This window comes from Fundulus heteroclitus, unplaced genomic scaffold, assembly GCF_011125445.2.
Source record: "Fundulus heteroclitus isolate FHET01 unplaced genomic scaffold, MU-UCD_Fhet_4.1 scaffold_45, whole genome shotgun sequence".
In the NCBI taxonomy this organism is placed as follows: Eukaryota; Metazoa; Chordata; class Actinopteri; order Cyprinodontiformes; family Fundulidae; genus Fundulus; species Fundulus heteroclitus.
Genome location: NW_023396868.1, coordinates 3,048,629 through 3,072,865, shown reverse-complemented (window position 1 = coordinate 3,072,865; position 24,237 = coordinate 3,048,629). Strand labels below are relative to the sequence as shown.

At 43.2% G+C, this 24,237-nt stretch overlaps 2 protein-coding genes across 4 annotated transcripts in view; one reads left to right on the top strand and one right to left on the bottom strand.

Annotated features, from left to right (window-relative positions):
• lonp1 (lon peptidase 1, mitochondrial) overlaps positions 1–4,482 on the bottom strand; it is a 55,005-nt gene extending 50,523 nt beyond the window's left edge. The window contains exon 1 of the mRNA XM_036131672.1: positions 3,922–4,482. Coding sequence (XP_035987565.1) covers positions 3,922–4,437 — 516 coding nt within the window. The 5' untranslated portion in view covers positions 4,438–4,482. The remainder of the gene's footprint in view (positions 1–3,921) is intronic.
• An 8,147-nt stretch (positions 4,483–12,629) lies between these two features.
• LOC105923583 (leucine-rich repeat-containing protein 24) overlaps positions 12,630–24,237 on the top strand; it is a 30,063-nt gene continuing 18,455 nt past the window's right edge. For 2 of the 3 annotated variants that reach the window (XM_036131676.1, XM_036131675.1), the window contains exons 1-3: positions 12,630–12,818; positions 17,041–17,225; positions 17,310–17,396. In XM_036131676.1, coding sequence (XP_035987569.1) covers positions 17,058–17,225; positions 17,310–17,396 — 255 coding nt within the window. In that variant the 5' untranslated portion in view covers positions 12,630–12,818; positions 17,041–17,057. The remainder of the gene's footprint in view (positions 12,819–17,040; positions 17,226–17,309; positions 17,397–24,237) is intronic. The other variant, XM_036131677.1, reaches the window with a different exon arrangement.

Sequence of the window (24,237 nt, the reverse complement as noted above, 5' to 3'; positions counted from 1 at the left end):
TGTTTCATAATCATAAAGCTAAAACTTGAGGTCTCTTTCTGACACTACAGCTAAAACATTAGATCTACGTGATCCACTGAAGGTCAATGCCTGGATTAAACTGAATTTGGACACACTAATAACTTGCCTTGGAGAAATCAACGTACTCCATACCATACCATCTTTATTTATAAAGTTCTTAAAAACTGCCAACAGCTAAAATGGAGTGCTGTACATAGCTACAAACTAAAACACATCACCGCCCACTCGGACGCTTTATCCTCTGCTCCCTGCGTGTTTAGATTTTCCTGCGTTTAACATTTTATCTCCTCTTTAACTCTTAGCCAAAACTACATGAAAGTTGGCTTTGTTTTATTTTTTCCATGTGGACTATGGTAGTTTTCAGCTAATCCACGCAAGATGCCTCTTTACACCCCAGAGGAGTTAGAAAAGACTTCTCAAGAAAAACGCTGTTATAGAACTCCACATCAAGTGCAGTACAAAATACCATTCAACAAGGGGGACGCCCCACCAACAAAATTAGTATCACTTGCGTCGGGAGCATGGGATCGAACGGGATAAATGCATCCTTTGTCAGTTTTTTTCTGTTGTTTTACAACTGAAAATGGACGCATTTGTTTATTTACCAAGAATGTTTGCCTGATACAAATATAAGGGTGATCACCATCCATTCATCCATCCATCGTCTTCCGCTTATCCGGGGTCGGGTCGCGGGGGTAGCAGCTTCAGTAGGGAGGCCCAGACGTCCCTCTCCCCGGCCACTTGGGCCAGCTCCTCCGGGGGAATCCCAAGGCATTCCCAGGCCAGCCGAGAGACATAGTCCCTCCAGCGTGTCCTGGGTCTTCCCCTGGGCCTCCTCCCGGTGGGACATGCCCAGAACACCTCACCAGGGAGGCGTCCAGGAGGCATCCTGACCAGATGCCCGAGCCACCTCAACTGGCTCCTCTCGACGTGGAGGAACAGAGGCTCTACTCTGAGTCCTCCCCGGATGACTGAGCTCCTCACCCTATCTTTAAGGGAGAGCCCAGACACACTACTGAGAAAACTAATTTTGGCTATTGTATCCGGGATCTCGTTCTTTCGATCACGACCCAAAGCTCGTGACCATAGATGAGGGTAGGAACGTAGATCGTCCGGTAAATCGAGAGCTTCGCCTTTTGGCTCAGCTCTCTCTTCACCACAACGGATCGGTACAGCGCCCGCTTCACAGCAGACGCTGAACCAATCCGCCTGTCGATCTCCCACTCCATCCTCCCCTCATTCGTGAACAAGACCCTAAGATACTTAAACTCCTCCACTATGGGCAGTACATCCTCCCCAACCCGGAGAAGGCACTCTACCCTTTTCCAGTTCAAGACCATGGTCTCGGATTTGGAGGCACTGATTTTCATCCCAGCTGCTTTGCACTCGGATCCACAAAACACATGTAGACTGGTTGGGAAAACTCCCATGCACCCTCCAGGATCCTGCTGAGGGTATAGAGCTGATCCAGTGTTCCACGGCCAGGACAAAAACCACACTGCTCTTCCTGAATCCGAGATTCAACTATCTAACTGACCCTCCTTTCCAGAGTTCTGGAATAGACCTTACCAGGGAGGCTTAAGAGTGTGATCCTTCTGTAATTGGAACACACCCTCCGGTCCCCCTTTTTAAATAGGGGGACCACCACCCCAGTCTGCCATTCCAGGGGAACTGCCCCCGATGTCCATGCAATGCTGCAGAGCCGTGTTAACCAACACACCCCACAACATCCAGAGCCTTAAGTTACTCAGGGCGAATCTCAACCACCCCCGGGGCCTTGCCAACGAAGAGCTTTTTAACAACCTCGGCAACCTCAGCACCAGAGATGGGAAAACCCGACCCAGAGTCCTCAGGCTCTGCTTCCGCAATGGAAGACGCGTTGGTGGGATTAAGGAGGTCTTGGAAGTATTCCGCCCACTGACTAACAACGTCCCGAGTCGAGGTCAGCAGCACACCACCCCCACTGTAAACAGTGTTGGTACTGCACTGCTTTCCCCTCCTGAGACGCCGGATAGTGGACCAGAATCGCTTTGAAGCCATAAGGAAGTCTTTATCCATGGCCTCTCCGAACTCTTCCCACACCCAAGTTTTTGCCTCGGCGACCTGCCGCTTTGACTGCCGGTACATATCAGCTGATTCTGGAGTCCCACAGGCCAGTAAAGCCCGATAGGACTCCTTCAGCTTGACAGCTTCCCTCACCGCTGGTATCCACCAGCGTGTTCAAGGGTTTCTCTATCTCACAGGGGACTCTGCCAGACGTTCCCAGTAAACCCTGACAGTACGTTTGGGCCTGCCAGGTCTGACCGGCTTCCTCCCCCGCCATCGGAGCCAACTCACCACCAGGTAGTGGTCGGTGGAGAGCTCCGCCCCTCTCTTCACCCGAGTGTCCAAGACATGCGGCCGCATGTCAGATGAAATGACAACAAAGTCAATCATTGAACTACGGCCTAGGGTGTCCTGGTGCCAAGAGCACATATGGACACCCTTATGCTTGAACATGGTGTTTGTGATGGACAATCCATGACGGGCACAGAAGTCCAACAACAGAACACCACTCGAGTTCAGATCAGGTGGGCCATTCCTCCCAACCACGCCCCTCCAGGTTCCACTGTCATTGCCCACGTGAGCGTTTAAGTCCCCCAGAAGAACGAGGGAGTCTCCAGAAGGTGCACTCTCCAGTACCCCCTCCAAGGACCCCAAAAAGGGTGGGTAGTCTGAGCTGCCGTTTGGTGCGTAAGCACAAACAAGAGTCAGAACCCGTCCCCCCACACGAATGCGGAGGGAGGCCACCCTCTCGTTCACCGGGGAAAACCCCAACGTGCAGACATCGAGATGAGGGGCAACAAGTATGCCCACCCCAACTCAGCGCATCTCACGAGGGGCAACTCAAGAGTGGAAGAATGTCCAACCCGTCTCAAGGAGACTGGTTCCAGAACCAGAGCCATGAGTCGAGGTGAGTCCGACTAGCTCTAGTCGGAATCTCTCAACCTCGCGCACTAACTTCGGCTCCTTCCCCACCACGTATAAATTTACACGATAGAGACAGAAACATAAAAAGAAAGACAGAAGATGGCTGCTCGTATAAAGCTGCATTCTGTGATATTAATGAAAAGCGAAGTGGAAGAACTCATAGTAAAAGCTGAAGCATTGGGTGATCCTGTCTGGAAAAGAAAATCCCAAGTATTGAAGGAGGATTACATTTGTCTGCTAGATTTAGTTGATGGCCTTTATGTCAAGGTGTTTCTCAGCAGCCCTCACATGCCCATTAATTGTGGAGATGAGATTTTTTCAAGAACTCTGATGCTAAACAAAATGGGTGAAAAAAACATGTAAACAAACAGCTGTAACCTTCATAGACAACTTTCTGAGTAAAATGATTGGACTGGAATACTTTACCTTAGTGTGACATGGTGAATAGACACGAATGAATTGAAGCTGTACTTTTCATGAATGAGTTTTGGTTTGAAAGTGAAAAATCTGAAACATTTTATACTCCACTAGAATAAAACTGTGTAAAATGTTAAACAATGCTTTGTAAGTGATCAATGAAAAGTCTTGATCCAAATGGACTGTTTATAAAAGTCAACATACAGAGCTGAAGCATGAAGACACAATGACAAAACTCCGTTTTAACTTTTCTTTAAAACTATATTCTATGTGTTTGAAAGATGCAAAGCATTTTGATCAGTCTTGATGTCAGAAAAGAGTAGAATGATCTGATCCGGGTTTGAAAAGATTACGTTTTTAAACTACATATGATTAAATATGTGCAAAATAGTGAAAAAGAGGACGAATTTATCATTTTCCAGACTCGACAGCAACAACCGGAAGGCAACTTGAGCTTCGTGCCAGACCAGTGTCCTTGGAGCCGGGAAACACGCAACGTTACATCAGCCTCACCTCGATGATCTTTATGAAACGTGGAAACACGGGGTTCCTGCTCACAGCGATCAGCGGCACGTTCGGAAACACCTCCGGAACCATCATGGGGGTGAGAGCCGTCATCTGGGCTTCGCTGTAAGGAGCTTCTCCATCTCCGCCGCCACCTGGCTCATCTCCCCCAGAAGACGCGTTGTCACCGCCGTCCTCCCCAGAGAAGCCTGCTCCACTGGCTCGGTTACCAAACAGCCGAGCTTGGGCGTTTAGTCCACAGCTGGACGTGGAGAGAGCGTTTTGGGCAAGGGGCAAGGCGGTGACCCGCACCCAGCGGTGGGGTCGGCTCAGCCTGCAGCCCGCTGTCATCGGAGTGCTGCCGCCTGAACAGTAGCTGTTGAGGCGCAGTGGTGGCTGGACCCGGGGCCGGCCAGTGGCCTCGGTCACATACAGAACCTCTCTGTGTCTGAACGGATTTCCACGCAGACACGGGTTTCTGTGGAGCTGCCTAACGACACCAGCCATCCTCATGCAGGCTGCCATGTTTCTCTTGAAGGCTCGAAAACAGAACGCGACAAGTGACCAACTTCCGGCAGTAGTTTATGACGTGTTATCTTCCTCTCCATTATGTCTATGCGTACATCGGCCGCTAGGCTGACGCACTGAGCGCTAATCGCCGCTGTTAGAACGAGTCGCGTTGAAGCCACCAGCCGCCATATTGGTACTCCCTATTTTCCTCCAGTAACTAGGGAATATGTGCGCTACAGCATCGAATAACGAGGATTTTCTCATGTTCAGGGGGGGCTTAAAACGTTTAAAATGTCAAATGCCATATACTTTTATGTTATGTTCTAAAACTATCAAGTACTGAGAAAGTCATGTGCTGAAATATTTTGCATTTTATTAATTTAAATATATATATATAACATTTATAAATATATAAATAACAATATACAAAGATATATGTTACATATATGTATACATATATATACATGTATACATATACACACATATATATATATATATATATATATATATATATATATATATATATATATATATATATATATATATATATATATTTAATATGAATAACATGTAAAATATTTCAGCACATCATTTCCTAGTAGTTGATAGTGTTAGTACATCCACTGACTGTAGAATTACCCGTGAAAGGTTTTCACACAGCCAGAAAACTGCTTGTTTTTGCAACCAAATCCTATGGGATTCTGTGAGAGTAGGGAGTAGCAAGATGGCGGCCAGTGACTTCAGTTTTTCGGCAAAATCAGCACTCCAGTGTATTATATAGCTCAGTGGGCTGACGTGCCTACAGGGCGGCCATCTTGGGTCAGACCACAGATCAGACAGCTGCTGTCAAAATGAATAGGAGGCAGCTCAGATCTAATTTTAATCATATGTTCACAATGCTCGTGACCTTTCAGACAGATTACATATATTTATTCAGAACCAATACTATTTAAACTGAAGTCAAACTGGATAAAAAATGTACACGCACTTACATATTTTGCAGTTACATATTAATCTAATATACACACAAATTATACACACATAAATCTCTCTGTCTTTATACATATATATATATATATATATATATATATATATATATATATATACTGTATGTATATGCTACATACACAGACACCGATCTACAGACAGGACGCGGCGTCTACGTATACATGTCTGTGCTCCCACCCATAGACATATATAAAGAGTAGACCCCGCATCGACCGCGCTCGCCTATAGGCGCTGACGAGATTTAGGGGCGCCATCTTGGGGCGCCACGCCCACTTCTGAAACCGAAAATTGAATGGTATTTCCGTTTTGGGGGCGAAAACAAAAAAAACAAAATGAAGCCGTTTAATGGATTTTGGTTTTATGTGCAGAAACCACAAAACGGGAAAACGGTCGTTTTTCTGTTTTTTCTATGTTGAATTATACAGTTTAATCAAACTGATAAAAAGTACCTTGGTCCTCCACCATTTACAGACTTCACCTGTTTGTATCTTTCCTCTTCCTCATCAAATTCCATCCAGCCAACCTCAATTCCTCTCATTTTATGTTTGGCATTTGTATTTCCTGCCCACTTAGAAGATCTTTTTTTTTTTTGGAAGTATTCCCTCAGTTCCAGACAGTCTTTGTTTTAGCCTTAAAAGAATTGATTCTTTCATGGATGGTGATTTCTGTGACAGTGCAGCTTGTCTGCAGAAGGCCACAGTGGAAACTCTATCTCCAACTTTGGGGATGTACTTTGCCAGGTCACTGTCTGTCATTAAAACAATGTGAAAATTAGTTCAATAATCAGCGAGTATAGTTGACTAAAATTGATTCTGCACCTGGTTAACACATTACACTGAGCACAGTTGTCGACCGGCTGTCAAATTTGCCATGTCTGTCCTGTCGCAGTTAAATCTCTCTGACACTCAATAGATGACTTTATTCCGAGTAAACCCTGTAGCTATAAAAATGATAAATATATATTACATCTAAATATATGTATATATTTATATATGTATTAGACCTGCTTTAATTTAAAACACAGAAGTTTCGATGAGGGCAGAAAATACAACGAAAGTTTCTCCATGCCATGCCTTTATTTTGAAGGGCACCGGACCGGCGGCTTGAAAGCCACGCCCTCTTCTGAAACCGAAAATTGAATGGTATTTCCGTTTTGGGGGCGAAAACAAAAAAAACAAAATCAAGCCGTTTAATAGATTTTGGTTTTATGTGCAGAAACCACAAAAGGAGAAAACGGACGTTTTTCTGTTTTTGTCTATGTTGAATTACCGTTTAATCAAACTGATAAAAAGTACCTTGGTCGTGGAGGAACCAGGCACCTCTCCATTGACAAAGAAGAAATTGTGGCAAATATCAAGGTTATGGCTGAAAATCTTTTTTTCCCTAAAGGCCGTTCCAAAAATAACAAAGGTCTTTCACACTATTCAACTCATATTGAAAGCTCACAGATACATGTCAAGGTGTCACATACAGTAGATTCAATTCAATTCAATTTTCAATTCAATTCAATTTTATTTATATAGCGCCAAATCATGAAACATGTCATCTCAAGGCACTTTACAAAGTCAAGTTCAATCATATTATACAGATTGGGTCAGATTATACAGATTGGTCAAAAATGTCCTATATAAGGAAACCAGTTGATTGCATCAAAGTCCCGACAAGCAGCAGTCACTCCTGGGGAACCGTAGAGCCACAGGGAGAGTCGTCTGCATTGTACATGGCTTTGCTGCAATCCCTCATACTGAGCAAGCATGAAGCGACAGTGGGAAGAAAAACCACCCATTAACGGGAAGGAAAAACCTCCGGCAGAACCGGGCTCAGTATGAACGGTCATCTGCCTCGACCGACTGGGGTTACAGAAGACAGAACAGAGACACAACAAGACAGACAAACAAGCACAGAAGCACACATTGATCTAGTAATCTGTTCTACATTAGATGGTAATAGCGGGTGAGCCGTCTTCTCTGGATGATGTCACAGTTAACAGAACGCCAGACCAGGTGTACCTACTATGAAGAAAAAGAGAGAGAGCAAAAAGTTAAAAGCTGAAATGACGACAGTCATTTCAATGTAATACAATGCAAAACTGGAGAACAGTAGACTGAAGAACAGTAGAAATCAGTAGAGTGAGAAAATTAGACCCTGATGTCCTCCAGCAGCCTAGGCCTATCACAGCACAACTATAGAGATAGCTCAGGGTATGAGCCACTCTAACTATAAGCTTTGTCAAAAAGGAAAGTTTTAACATTAGTCTTAAAAATAGATAGGGTGTCTGCCTCACGGACCAAAACTGGGAGTTGGTTCCACAGGAGAGGAGCCTGATAGCTAAAGGATCTGCCTAGATGAGCTGTATAGTGAAAGCAAAGTTAAAATGCTAAGACTTTATCTATGCACCACAAAGAAAACAAAACAGCCCCCAGCAGAAGTGGATGGTGATCATGCGACAGGCCAGTCCTCAGTGGTATGTCTCAGTGACAGTGAAGAGAATCAGGCTGTTGAGGATCTGTTGGAACACAGAAATGCTAAATTACCTCACTGTCAGGATCCTGTGTTGTGTTTCTGTTGATTGGACTCACCTGTGTTTAATTATCCCCGTTGTGTGCGCGCGTGTATATAAGTTGCCTCAGTTTGTTTCCCCGTCGTCGGGTCATTCTGTGATCACCCTCTGCGTCCTCCTGAGTTTTCACCGTGCTGTTGCTGCCAGAGGTCGTGTAAGTTTGGTTTTCATTAAATATCTTTTGTTTAACCCCATGCGCCTGCCTCTGCCTCGTTGCCGCCTAGGTCCTCGCCTCCACAATCCTGACACTCACCACCATGTAATTAATGATGGAGCTTCCACAAGTGGAGATTTAGATTTGAACGACACATTACCATGGGATGGCCTGTTAACTCTGGGCGATAGCGAAGATTCTGATACAGTTATTGGGTCAGGACAGGCTGAATGTAACTGAAGATGAAAATGAAGCAAACCTTGAAATGCTCACTCCTGAAATGGAGGATGGAGCTTTTCCAACTGTGGATCAGTCACAGCCTGTTTTAATGCTTGCAGGGGAGGCAGATATTCCCCATGCACTTCCTGAACCACAGTCTTCTCCTGTAACACTGGTTGTAAGACAAGGTCGCTGTCTCACTGACTTCATCAATGCCTTCAAGGACCCAAACATTATGGCATCTGAGGTTTACATCAAAATGCGTTTACCAAATGGAGAGCTTGAAAAGGCGGAGGGGGGTGGTGTTCTGAGAGACTGACAGAATTTTGGATGGACTTCTATGACAGCTGCACACTGGGAGTGAAAATGAAAGATCCGTTCATCAGGCATGACTTTCAGCAGGAAGAATGGCAGGCTGTTGCAAGAGTGTTTGTAGTAGGGTGGAAACAGGCAGGTTACTTCCCAGTCAAACTTGCTATACCATTCCTGGAAGAGGTGCTATACGGCTCGGCAATCAGTAGTTTAAAGGAATCACTTTTGCTGTACGTATCACATGAGGAAAGAGCTGTTCTCCTGAAAGCTTTGGAGGACTTTGATTCTGTGAGTGAAGATGAATTGCTGGATGTACTCGATGCACATGAATGCAAGCAAGTCCCTACCTAGGACTCACTGCTCCCTATTTTGGCACAGATTGGACATAAAGTGATGATTCAGGCCCCAATGTATGTAATTGAGTGCTGGCGTCCTAATATGGTTTCTGTAGCTAGTTTACTACCACCAGAAGGACTGCATCATTTCATTGCAAAAAAACAACTGGAAAAACAGTGAAGGAACTTCTAATCTTTGCAGAGGACATGACAGCAGCCCAGTCAACAGTTTGTCGTTACTTGAAAAGGTACATTGCAGAAATTGATCAGCTTTTCCTGCGCTTCTGTACGGAGTCTGATGTCTTGGATAAAGCCATACTAATTAAGTTCATGGAAACCACAGATTTCCTGCACAGTCCACAGTCCCATACCTGTGGATGTGTATTAAAGCTCTCTATTGGCTACCACAGCTACCCAGATTTTCACAGACAATTTAACAACATTCTCACCAGCTCAATGTGGGTAATGGATGTGGTGTAAGTAATAATGTAACCATTAACATGAAGGATGATGACAGGCAGTTGTAGACTACATTTTGTTGTTGTTAATGCTGTAGCATGTTCTGCTTATTTTGTGGAGAGGGTCATCAACAAAATAAGTTTTAGTGAATTAAATAGTCCCACCTCACAGGAAGCTATCATGTTAATGTACACTTTTGTAGTGATTTACGTTGTGGCAATTTTTCCTTATTAACCGTTTTACTCTGGACATTATGTTGCTGTTCATCCTAAAACACATCTATGCCTGTTGCACATTGTTGTACTCCATTTAGTGCCAAAACATAAGACCGATGAGTAGGTGAAAAGCTGAAAATATTTCAGATATCACATATGTTTATGTTGACTACACTGACTAGGCACACAGTTCCACTTCATAAAACTGGAACTATCCCTTCAATGTATTATTTTATACTAAAACTTGACTGATTGTTTTACATTGTTGTTATATTGGTTTGTAACAGTCTCAGAATGTGAGCCTTGACTGATGTTTTCAAGGTGTTTAAAACTTGCTGAAATGTTTACAAAAGTTGTTCAAACTTTGTAACTGCCAGTAGACAGTAGTAAAGCTGTTCTTATCCTGTTAATACGTACCAAATACATTTTAAAAAGATTAAACCATTCAAGTTTGTACAAAAGTTTGATATCCTCTGTTCTATTCCATACATCTTTACACTTTGAACATTTCACACCTTCCATACCTATTTTATAGCTCACTTTCTAGTGTTGTAAATGTGTTGTGATTTGTTATGGAAGATACAATACTTCATCTGACAGAATTATTTAAATTTATTCCACTTATTAAAACAGATGTTTTGGAACTATAAAGAGCATTAATGCAACAACCAGCCTTCATCCTCTTCTCCACTTAAGGTGTCGCAAATAACTGTGGACGCACCATGTCCCTCAGCTGAATATACAAATCAACTGCCTGGGACATGGTAGATGGGAAGTCCAAGTTTGATTCCGCCATTATTATTGTGCACAAATCAAACAGATCCGCGTCACATGGGACCGAACTTAAAAATGTGCAGCTGTGTTTGCATGCAGTCAGATCTTCTGCCTGTGGAACAAGATAGTCTTCTGCACCCCAAAGGTGAGGGGCAATGTATCCCACTGGGCACATTGGTGTTCTTGGAGGGTCTTATTCGGTGAGCATTCCAAACATCCTGGATGTCATTTAATACCTCCTGATGAAGAAACAAGAGCACTGACCATTACGAAGTTATAGGCTTGTGATATATATACTGAAATATTGGGCTGTTTATACTCTGTCTTTGCATATAACAGTGTAATAAAAGTACAAGAGCATTCCATTCCTAGAATCCAGTTCTGTTAGTGACCCCCAGTGTCTCAAAAAAGAAGCGGGGAGGTAAAGCCTTCAGTTACTGGGCTTCATAGCTGTGGATCCAGCTTTTTCTACTGTAGGGGTCAGAGAGGCAGATATTTCTTCAAGTCCAGGCTTAAAACGTTTTTGTAAGACAGAGCTTTTAATTGAGACTGGTTCAATTAGCTCTGGACCATTTTATAGCAATGCAGCCACCCCCTGTGTTGCTCCCCCGGATTTTTCTCCAATTTTGTTCGCTGATAAATTGTAAGAATAAATAAATGCATGAGAAAAACATTAAATAAACACAAACTCACAGTGACTCAGTCATCTATGATTAGGCCTACATTAAGGTGGAATGGTGCAGTTTTTGGGATTTGTGCTACGATCATAATATGGTTCTATTTACCTGAATGATTGGCAGGAAACAGAACTGTGTCAGAGCTTTGTCAATGATATCCCCAGAGAAGAAACCTTCATCCTTTAATTCTCCTAGAGCAGTGATCCACTGTTCGATTCCTTCTTTTCTCATCACTCCCCACCAGCTCTCAATTCTCTGGTTAGCAGTACTTGCCCCTCTGACGTAGCTTCTCTCCGCTGCTCTGTCATCCGTGTCATCTCTCTGTAGATACTGTTGTATGTCCCCAACCAGCACATTCTCAGTATGTCTGTCCGGACGAGCCTGGGGCAGCCCCCACAGCACTCCAATGCCTCCACAAAGTACCCCACAATGACTTTTGGGTCGCTATTATTACTACTATTATTAGTGAAGGCAGCCTGCAGCCAAATGACTTTGTGTGAGAACCCGTCGATGCATCCATTAATGCATATCCCATATGGCTTCAGTTTGTCATTTGAGTCTATGTGCCACACAAAGTTAGGTCCCTGAGCAAAATATTGCCTCCTTCTGAGACGTCTGGCTTGACGAACTTGAGAACCGATGGGGTCCAGCAGAGAGAGGAGGATCCTGACATCCTCTTTTCTGACACGGATGCCATGTTGTAGGCACTTAGCATACATCCACCGATAACCGTGGTCCTTTCCAGAGCCTTGCAGTTGGTCAACAATAAAGTCGGTGAAGCGACCTGGCTCTTAAAATTCTATGCAAATGCCTCTCACTGATGAGAATTCCTTGAAACAATAAACTTCTCAGAATGTCTTTGTAGCTCATCCCCAGCCTAAAATATAACTCGATCAGGTATCTTTGTCCATCACGTTTTGTTCCCCTGAGAAGGAGTGCTGTGTGTAGGAACATGATGTTTAGTATTTTTTGCACACACTATATATATTTTGTGGCCACAAATTAATATTTTGTGGGAACACATTAGTATAATCTTCCATGTCAGTTCTGGGGCTCCGTAGAATTATTATTTTCAAAAATTAGAAATAAAGTTGAAAATTATAACAGATAACAAATAAGTTATATCTCATTGTATAATTGAATTATTGCCCACATTTAATTACTGTATTTTCTGTGCCTTTGTATGCTGATTTACTGGGCATTTATTTATTTTTAATTATGGAAGGATTGGTCCTCCATATTCCCCTATTCTACCCAGTGTACCTCTTTAAGGGGATTCGACCTTTCCCACTGGGGTGGAGGGTGGGCTTGATTTGTCCCATAAATCGCAGTAAGGACATGAAATGAAAGCCCAGCTAGAAGAAATGACGGGGTGTGGGAGGTGGGGCTGTTAGGTGGGGGAGGGGCACCTGCAGTAGCTTGCTCTCACTACATGGAGGGATGGAGGAATGGAGGGAGGGAGGAAGGGAGGGAGGGAGGAAGGGAGGAAGGGAGGGAGGCGCGGGTGGAGAGGCAGAAGAGCCAGCCGGATGATGGGATTTAACAGAGCTGCCTGAGCCTGCTCCTCTGCTTTAGCTGCACTCACCAGCCTCCCTGGCCGCTCATCGCCCCATCCCGCGTCGCTGCTCGGAGATAGGCGGAACACCGACGCCTTGCTGCGGAGTCTTCCTGCCGGGCCGTCAGGTAAATGCAGTGTGTCAGGGCAGCTGATCGCGATGTTTCTGTGGCCTGCAGCACTCATTACGGTTGAATGGAAAATACTTCTGTCTTCGTTTCACCTTGTCCACATTCATCACAGTAATCATAAGGCCATGCCATAGCAAAGAGGCGTTGATCAGCAGCAGAAGGTCCACAGCCAAAAACAGTTAGTTCCTCTCAGCTCCAGAGAAACAGTCAGTGCCTCATTCTGCCTGGGCTTTCTCCAAGAAAGCCCTACTAACAGTGCAGGTAGGCCTATAGATACAATATAATATATTCATTATGCATACAGTGAAAGATTTCAAGCATCTAGCAGAATTCGTGATTGTGGCCACAAATAATGAAAACTCCAAATTCTGTGTCTCAGAAAATCAAAATAAGGGATCTTTAACTCCAGTCCTTGAGTCCGGTGTCCTGCAAGTTTTATGAGTCTCTTCTTAAACACTCATGAGTCAATTCATCAAGTCATTAGCAGGACTCTGGAGAATTTGACTGGAGACAGAGGAGCTAATTGATTCAGCTGGATTAGACCAGGTACACATCTAAAAGTTGTAGGACACAGGACCTTGAACAGCGGAATTGAAGACCCCTGCTCTAAACGTTCTCTCACCCTGGGTCAGGGGGAAAACTGCTGACTGGACAAATGTCCAGAAGACAGTCATCAGCACCCTTCACAAGGAGGGAAGCTACAAAAGGTAATTGCTGAAGAAGCTGGTTGTTCACAGAGTGCTGGACCCAAGGATATTTATAAAACTTTGAGTGGAGGGGGAAAGTGTGGTAAGAAAAAAAGCATCAGCATATATCTGGGAAAACAAAAAAATGTTTGTGTTTGGCCTTCATCCACATGAAAACTCTTACTAAAATTTAACTTTTAATAACTTTGTCCATTAATCGATTAGACACACAAATTAAAAAAAAAATCCGCTTTCTCTCTCAAATATCTACTTTGGTCACATTCACTGCAGCGAGATGCATAGCATCTCTAGTCATTTATTTCCAACTGACGTTACCAGAGCTGTCAAGTCACACACAGTGTCAGACTTGATATTTTCCTGACTTTGCATGCCCTCATGACACACATGACATTCCTCACACAGAAAAATAACCAAACCCATATGGGCTGCAAGATCGGTTCACCGCACTGTTCATTCAGAGCTCACTCCAAGTCCTGCCTTCTGCACAGCTGCTGCTACCTTTATTCACAGCTCCTGTGAAAAAAGTCCCTTCTATTGAGTTTATCCAGCCTCTTACTCTCAACTACATATAAGCTGCTGCTCCAGCAAACCACACCACAGAAGATGTCTGATGAGTTAAAGATCTTCAGGAGCACCCCCTGCACTCAAAAAGACCTCAGTCCCCACATCTCAGCAGGTAGAGTCTGCTCTGCCCCTTCCTGTAAAGGGCATCAGTGTTGGGACTCCAGCCCACTTCATTGTGCAGGTGAACACCCAGGTATTTAGAAGAGTTCACTATCTCAACATCATTGCCCTGGATGTTAACTGGTATCAATGAGGTGCGTCTGTGAAAGTTGTGTCCAATTAACTGACTGGACCTGAACCTCATAGAGAATCTATAGGTTATTGTCAAGAGGAACGCAGGAGAGAATCCAGATGGTCTGGATGCCGGTTATCACAGCAACATGGGGTTCCATTACATCTCAGCAGAACCACAGGTAGATAGATGACCTTGACATTTCAGTTTAATTTAATTTACTTTTATTTATATAGCGCCAATTCATGAAACATGTCATCTCGAGGCACTTTACAAAGTCAAATCAATCAGATTATACAGATTGGTCAAAAATTTCCTATATAAGGGAACCAGTTGATTGCTTCAAAGTCCCGACAAGCAGCATTCACTCCTGGAGAAGCGTAGAGCTACAGGGAGAGTTGTCTGCATTGTCCATGGCTTTGCAGCAATCCCTCATACTGAGCAAGCATGAAGCAACAGTGGGAAGAAAAACTCCCCATTAACGGGAAGGAAAACCTCCGGCAGAACCGACATATTTTAAAGAAGCCTGACATTCAAAATATCCTTTTTAATCTATTCTATTTTTCTGCAACACTGAATGCTGGATTGCCATTCTCTGTAAGTAATAAATATCAGATTTGTAAATAATGGCTTGATTATATTTTACTGGATATTACAGTAGAGATCAGAAAAAATACAGTTAAGAAAAAGCTGGACAAGTATGGCTTGTTTGGAAGAGCTGAAGGAGAAAAGTTTCTTCTCTCAGCTCAGATCTTTGGCCTTCATTATGAATGTGTTGTCAGCACCAACTTTTTTGCCATCAAACTTCTGCTTTTCTCAACCCATGTATAGTTTTTCATTTTTTTTCTATAAAATCCACTACTCTGGACAGTGTACAAGCACTACATTATGTCACTATAGTAAAATGTCCTTCAACTAAAATACATTGCTTTTTGCCTTTTCCTCTTTAACCATGACAAACAAGCTGCATTTGTTCTGACCGTGCCACCATGACCCTTCACCTGCTAACTGAGGTCTGAAGAGTCAGGTCCGAGAAGGAGCTCTTGGGTTTTTGGGCTGTCTCTGTCTGAGATGTTTTCAACTTGGGAATAATCCTTCTAACTGCAGGATAATGGAATTGACATGATTTGGAATTTGCTCGATAACTTGTCAGGGAAAAAAGACAGGCATGAACGATGCTTTTCTGAGCTAACTGCTAATGTTTTCCTTATTGGCATTGTGTTAATCTGGATCTTTTGATCTGGATCAGCAAACTGCTTACACTGATGATCCGTTAATATTGTCTTATTGGTAGCATCAAGCTGCTACTTTCCCTTTTAAATCCTAATAAAACAGCAATGTGTTTAGTTTTCCTATGTTTGTCATAAGTTACTGAAGCTAGCTTTTTCTAATGATTTTAGTTTTCTGGTTTTATGTGCAGAGTATTGCCCTTATCTGTGATCATTTGAGGTAACATGTTGGAAATGGTCCATTATTTATGTACTTAAAGGAAGATCAATATCAATGAGGCTGCAGGTCCAGACATGGTGTCAGGTCGGACGCTAAAATCATGTGCTGACCAACAGGCAAGGGATTTTCTGGACATCTTTAAGCTCTCTCTCCAGCTCTCCATTGTCCCTGTCTTCCTGAAATCCTCAATCATTGTGCCTTGGCAAAAAGGAAAAAAAAAAACCTCAACCATCACTTGCCTCAATGATTACCATCCTGTTACTCTGATCCCGGTCATCATGAAGCGCTTCGAGAGGATCCTGCTGCAGTACATCAAGAACACCAAATACATCATGGACTCCTTGCTGCCTTGGACAGCCTACAGGGAGGATCATTCTACAAAGGATACTGTCTCGTTGGCACTTCACATGGCTCTGACTTGTCTGCAGCATACCATCACCTATGTTAGGATGCTATTCATGGACTTCTGCTCAGTCTTTAACACTATGCTCCCAGACATGCTGGCCCTGAAGCTGCACAACCGCTCTGCTACTGGATTAATGACTTCCTCACCAGCAGGCCCCAGGTGGTGAGGATAGGGAAACCTACATCTGCCCCACTGATCCTCTACACTGGCACACCACAGGGTTGTGTCCTCAGCCTTGTTCCCTTCACCCTCTTTACCCATGACTGCTCTGCTATCCACCCTGCAAACATGGTTGTGAAGTTTGCGGACGTCACCACTGTGGTGGGTCTCGTATCTAAAAATGATGAGACACTACAGAGAAGAGGTTTACAATCTTACATAGTGATGGTCCAGGAATAACTTCACCCTGAACATCAACGAAAGCAAGGAGGTCATAGTAGACTATATAGCAGGTCCAAGAGCACTTTGAATTGTCTTGTTACTGAAAAGTATAAATTACTTGTCTTGCTCTACCAATATGGCGGCTGGTGGCTTCACAGCGACGTGTACTACCGATGGCCAATCTGTGTGTGTGGTATGGGAGCTGAATGGCACAGGAGAGAAAGGATTTAGCACGTGCTAAATCCATGTGCTTAGGTCAGCACATGGATTGTGGGCTCAGCTGGTGTTCGGACAAAATTTTATTATGGAAACATAATGACAATAAAGATTCTTGATTTGCTATTCAGATTTAATGCTCACCAGCACATCAGCTAACTGGGATGAATAATTATGGTATTAAGGGGTTTCAATGAATAAATGCGATATCTAAATCACTACACAAATAGGCTTATAAATTCATTATTCTTACCTCTTCCCCAGTACTGCCTCTCGATGTTATGGCTGTGGGGTTTGTGCTTCTCCTCTCCTTTCTGCTCCTGTCCCCACTCACTTCGGTGGGTGTGTCTCCTCCTTGTCCTGCAAACTGCCGTTGCTACAGCCTCACTGTGGAGTGTGGCTCCACTGACCTGAGGGACATCCCCAGACTCATTCCTCCTTCCACTCAGGTAGCTTCCCTCTCTGATTGTTTCATTGTTGTGGAGATGCATCCATGATCATGTTGTATTATGCCTTCCTCTTTCTGTTAACAGACCATTTTCCTCCAGGACAATGTGATTAGTCAGATTCGTCAAGTGGACCTCACTCGGCTGAAGCACCTTCATTATCTGTATCTGCAGGTAACATGCTCACATATTGAAATTTCACTGATGTCCCTCCTTAAAAACCTGATACATTTTATATAATTGTCTCAATTTAGGACATTCTCTTGAAATTATTGTGGAATTTTTAATTCTATGCTACGCAAGTGCAATGCTGATCCAGGAGGAGAGTCCAGGGTTTACCTGGACAAGTTGCGACCATGCAAGCAAATACTCATACCTAAGGGCAATCTAGAATAACCAATTAACTCAACAGTCATATTTTTAGGCTGCGGAATAAAGTTGGAGGACCAAGAGCAAACAGATTCATGCACCAAGAGAACATGGAAACTTGGGATTCAAACACAGCATATTCTTGCTGCAAGGCAACAGCCACTACTAAAACTTCACTGCAGACAAACCTCTTAACAGGTTCACCAGATTGAAATCAATTAATCAATTCAATTCAATTTTATTTATATAGTGCCAATTCATGAAACATGTCATCTCAAGGCACTTTACAAAGTCAAATTCAATCCGATTATACAGATTGGGTCAGATTATACAGATTGGTCAAAAATGTCCTATATAAGGGAACCAGTTGATTGCTTCAAAGTCCCGACAAGCAGCATTCACTCCTGGAGAAGCGTAGAGCTACAGGGAGAGTCGTCTGCATTGTCCATGGCTTTGCTAGCAATCCCTCATACTGAGCAAGCATGGAAGCGACAGTGGAAAGAAAAACTCACCCATTAGCGGGAAGGAAAACCTCCAGCAGAACCAGGCTCAGTATGAACGGTCATCTGCCTCGACCCACTGGGGGTTACAGAAGACAGAGCAGAGACACAACAAGAGAGACAAAAAAGCACAGAAGCACACATTGATCTAGTAATCTGTTCTACATTAGATGGTAGTAGCGGGTGAGCCGTCTTCTCTGGATGATGTCACAATTAACAGAACGCCAGACCAGGTGTACCTACTATGAAGAAAAAAGAGAGAGAGCAAAAAGTTAAAAGCAGAAATGACAACAAGCGATGCAAAACTGGAGAACAGTAGAACTCAGCAGAGTGAGACAAAAAGGGTTGGGTGCGATTTGCTGGGGGGGATGGGGGGGATTTCCCCCCCCTCCGGTTGTGACGTCCCCCCCTCTGGTCATTCATGTTTTATTCCTGGGGGGAATACATTCCTCCCCCTTCTGATCTGAATCAGTAATATTATCAGGGGTTTAATGTTCTCCGTCACTGTGAGGGACTTTCGTCATTTGGAAAATGAGCGCAAAATGTTCCGTGTAGACTTTTTATTCAAGATTTTAAACAGAAGCTCCGCTCAACCAATGAAATCTGGCAGAGCTAGGACATTAGCCAATCAGAAGGAGAGTGGGGCGAGTCTTTGCAAAGCGGAAATCTACCAGTCTGAGGTTTATCGGTGTTCAATCATTTTAACTTTTAAAAGAAAATCTCAAACTGACCACAGATGCATGAATGAAAGTAGTGGTAGTCAAAGGTTTTCTTTAGATTTATGTAAACCAGCAGGTCAGAAAGTTCAGTGCATAAAACAGCTGACAACAACTTCTCTCGGTAAATGTGTCTGTTGCTGTTTTATTTAAAACTGAAAGAGTAACGCTGTAGCTCGGCTAATGCGGTACCGCGCACGTGACGTCACCGTCTCAAGAGCAACGCCCCTTTTGCCGCTTAGGTAGGGCATACAGGAGAGAAAGCACGGATGACCCAGCTATTACAAGCGCAACAGAAACAGCAATATGACCGACTTTACAGCCGTTAAACTTTCCCAAGACGATGTCCCAGGCACACGGTTTACTGGTCGCACTGTCGAAGTACACACCAACCTTCAGCTCAAACGATGGCTTGAGGTTCGAGGGCTTAAAAAGACTGGAAAACTGGCCGAGTTGATGAACGGTAAGCTTTGTTTTTTTTTCCTGCGCGGCGATCATGGCAGCGTCGGCCGTTTTTTTTTTGTTGTTGTTTGCAATCACCGTCCAAGAATGGGTATATGTTTAATGTTTGTCTCATTTGAAATGTTTTTGAGTAAGCTATCCTGGTAGCAGGCTATCATGTTAGCGCCTGCTACCATGATAGCCTATATGCTGTCATGGTAGCAGGCGCTACTTTATTAACATGTCGGCCACCAAAATACTCTTACCTTGACTTGATGTCGCTGGAATTGGGTCAGGATGTTATTCGGTTGGGCCCTTTCCTCCAACAAAATGCTTGCTACATATGTACTTGAATTTGGTAACTTTTTCCGGGTTGAACTGTTGTGTAGGCTGACCGCACCGGTGTACCCAGCGCACACATTTCTCCTTGGCAGTCTTGAAGAAAACATCCTTCATATGCGGCCGATCAGCGTACCTCGAGTCGCTGTTGCACGTTCCATAGCAACAATGTTTAAAAACCATGGTCTTAGATTTGGAAAAAGCAGTCGTTTTACCGAGTAAAAGCAAGGGTAACGCACGTCTCTTTTAGAGCAAAACAGCGACGGGTTTCCGGAGTTTGCCCCACTGCGTACCACGTGATGTGACGTCATCGTGACGTTGTGTTTCTAAAAATAGCTCGCGCGCGGTACCCCATTTAGCATGACGCGCTTTTCTTTTAAGAAGAAGGAGTGTCGGAATGTGAAACAATGTCCCGGTTTGACTAGGTCTGATTCGGAAAAAGTAAAAAGAAAATCATAAATATTATTTCACCTGCGCTTTTCTGTAACAAAGAAGGTCGTGGAGGGGCTGTTGACCATCTCCAGCAGTCAATGAGCGAGAGGTGGGGACACAGAGTATATAGGATTGATTTATATTGAATGTTACAGTGGAGTTAATGTACAGGTGTGAAGAAGATGATGTAATGATGCAAGCTGCTGTCTTTTGAATTAGCTGCAGTTTATGGAGGGTTTTGAAATTGTTAAGTGCAAAGGTGAGTGGACTGTGAACCAGTTTGGCAAAAGTGCGAAGGAAGAACTTGCTTGATGCTGCAAATATGAAAGTTAACCAGGTGATGTTAATGATGTGGAAAGTGAAGGAGATTATGGAGAGGGCTGTCCAGGATGGCACCAAGGCTCTGAAGCCGAAAGGTGGAGAGATACAGGAATTGTCAATGGAACTGTCAAATTTGGCTAAAGTGGACTTTGCACAATAAGCAAATGAGGTTACTAAGGTGGCATGACGCCCACGGAATATATGGGCTGACTAGAAACATTTTTCAGTCAAATTAATTATTTTTGCTTTAACCCCTGAATATTATGGATTTATATTAATACATGTCTTGTGTCCTTCACATTTGTAAATTAATTTTGTTGTTTGTTTTTAAACAGTATTATTACGTTTTCTGCTCAAAGCGGTTAAAGTAAACCAATACCCACTCCCGAGTCCCGACAGTAGATGCCGCAAGTTTAAAAACAATAGTTTAACCTACAAAATCTAGCTATCTATCTGAAAGAGCACCTGCTAGCTAACCATTATTAATAAAACTTTTATTCATTAATAAAACTTTGGAAATAATCCCCCCCCCCCTGGTTTTTTTTGCAAATCGCACACTGCAAATAGGCCTTGATGTCCTCCAGTAGCCTAAGCCTATAGCAGCATAACTATAGAGGTAACATAAGCCATTCTAACTATAAGCTCTGTCAAAAAGGAAAGTTTTAAGATTAGTCTTAGACAGGGTGTCTGCCTCACGGACCAAAACTGGGAGTTGGTTCCACAGGAGAGGAGCCTGATAGCTAAAGGATCTGCCTCCTATTCTACTTTTAGAGACTCTAGGAACCACCAGCAGACCTGCAGTCTGAGAACGAAGTGCTCTGTTAGGAACATACGGGGTAATCAGAGCTCTGATATATGATGGAGCTTGATTATTAAGGGCTTTAAACGTTAGAAGAAGAATTTTAAATTCTATTCTTGATTTAACAGGAAGCCAATGAAGGGACGCTAAAATTGGAGAAATATGATCCCTCTTGTTGATTTTCATCAGAACTCCTGCTGCAGCATTTTGGATCAGCTGAAGACTTTGAACTGCATTTTGTGGACTTCCTGATAGTAAAGAATTACAATAGTCCAGCCTTGAAGTAACAAATGCATGGACTAGTTTTTCAGCATCACCTCTGGACAGAATGTTTCTAATTTTGGCAATATTTCGGAGGTGAAAAAAGGAAACTCTGGAAACCTGTTTAATATGGGATTTAAATGACATGTCTTGGTAAAAAATAACACCTTTAAACTTGAGTTAAAGATCCCTTATTTAGATTTTCTGAGACAAAGAAAATATCTAAATAAAATTTAATTGAATTGAATTAATCATGTCTAAAATAGCGCCACTGATCAAAGGGAATATCTCCTTAAACAACTTGGTTGGGATTGGGTCTAACATACAGCTAGAAGGTTTAGATGAAGCTAAAATTTTAGATAGCTCAGAAAGCTCTACTGCTTCTAAACAGTTCAGACACTGCGCAGGTTCTAAAGATTCCTCCAACGCTGCCTCACTTACTGAGGACGAGGTAATCATGTTTGGGAGGATGCCAATTACTTTATTTTTAATGGCATCTATTTTATTTATGAACAATCCCATAAAGTCATTACTGCTAAGAGCTAAGGGAATGGATGGATCAACGGAGCTGTGACTCTTAGTAAGTTTGGCAACTGTACTGAAGAGAAATCTAGGATTATTTTTATTCTCCTCAATTAATGATGAAAAATATGCTGCTCCAACTCTGCAAAGGGTCTTGTTATTGAAGAATAGACTGTCCCTCCAGATTAGGTAGGATTCCTCTTGGTGTGTAGAGCGCCATTTTCTCTCCAATTTCCTAACATTGTGCTTCAAGGAACGCAGCTCTGAATTAAACCAGGGAGCCAGCTTCCTGTGAATAATCACCTTCTTTTTCAAGGGAGCTACATTGTCTAATGCAGAACGCAATGAGGAAGTCACACCATTAACAAAGACATCTATTTGTGAATGGGAAGAAACAACATTGCTGCCATCTGCAGGGTATTTCTGCAATACTGAAGATATTAAAAGGGGGACAGACTCTTTAGAGTTTGATACAGCATTATCCGATGAAGATCTATAATGGAACCCTCTTTTGGGGGTGGAGAACTCAGTTAGATTAAAGTCAAATGTTATTAAAAAATGATCAGATAGGACAGGGTTGTGAAGAAATACTGTTAATTCGTCACAATCGATGCCATATGTCAGCACAAGGTCTAAAGTATGGAGCCAAGAGTGCGTCGGTTTATGCACATTTTGAGCAAAACCAATTGAATCTAGGATAGTTTTAAAGGCTACGCTAAGGTTATCACATTCTGTGTCAACATGAATGTTAAAATCCCCCACTATAATAACCTTATCAGTATTTAACACCAAATCAGATAAGAAATCTGACAACTCATCCAAAAACTCAGTGTAAGGGCATGGTGGACGATACAAAACTACAAACAGAAGAGGTTTTATTGCTTTGCAATTTAGATGAGGGAAACTGAGGGTTAAATGTTCAAAAGAACTGTAGTTATTAATTGGCCTCGGACTAATTAGTAAATCAGACTGAAAGATGGTTGCCACTCCTCCTCCTCTTCCTGTAGATCTGGGAATGTTGAAATTTGAATAACTGGAGGGAGTTGACTCATTTATACTAACGTAGTCCTCTTGTACCCAGGTTTCTGTGAGACAAAATAAATCAATCTGATTATCAGAAATCAATTCATTAACTAAAGTCTTTGGAGGGAGAAACCTTATATTTAATAGACCACATGTAATTGTTTTATTTTTTGTTTCAAGGAGAGCGGTATTGAATTTTATTAGATTTTTATAATTTGTTCCTTTTAGATCAGTTTTTGATCTATTCAGTTTTGGCCGTGGGAAAGACACCGTCTCAATAGGATAATGGGTGGGGAACAGTACAGAAGCTGCATAGAGGTGTGTTAAACTACGGCTCTGCTTCATGGTCTGGACCCTGGGTTGTCAGCATTTAGGAGAGCTAATAAATCCAGCCAGATCCCTAGAAAGAAGAGCTGCATCATCCAAAGTGGGATGGATTCTGATGGAGGTTAGGGAGTTCGTCTTGCAATTGGCGGGTTGCCGGTTCGATCCCCCGCACTGACTGTCTCTGTCGTTGTGTCCTTGGGAAAGACACTTCACCCGCATTGCCTGCTGGCGGTGGTAGGAGGGCCCGGTGGCGCTGGTGCATGGCAGCCTCGCCTCTGTCAGTCTGCCCCAAGGCAGCTGTAGCTACTTACATAGCTCACCACCGTCAGGGTGTGAATGTGTGTGTGAATGGGTGAATGACTGAACTGTAGTGTAAAGTGCTTTGGAGGTCGTCAAGACTAGTTAAAAGCACTATACAAGTACAAGCCATTTACCATGGATGCCGTCTCCTAGACAACCAGCGGTTGAATGATGACATGCGGCTGAACATGTCATTCCTGGTCAGATCAGGCAGGGGACCAGAGAAAATTATCCGACATTGTTTTAGCAAACTTACACACCGAAGCAACACCAACTTTAGTGATCTCCGATTGGCGTAACCGGGTGTCTTTACTGCCAGCGTGAATAACAATCTTACTGTATTTATGCTTATCCTTAGCCAGCAGTTTCAGGTAGGATTTGATGTCGTCCGTTCTGGCCCCTGGCAGGCATTTAACTATGGTCCCTGATGTCTCTAGTGCCACATTTCTGATTATGAAGCTGCCAATCACCAGGATCGGCTTCTCAGTGGGTGTGTCACTGAGTGGGGAAAATTTGTTAGGAACGCAGACGGGTCTCATATCCTTAATTAATGTGGATATTAAGATAATCTGTAAAGCTTTTGCAAAAAGATTAGACAAAGTAACTCCGCTCATAATACATCCAGATCAAACTGGTTTCATCAGAGGAAGGCAGTCATCCACAAA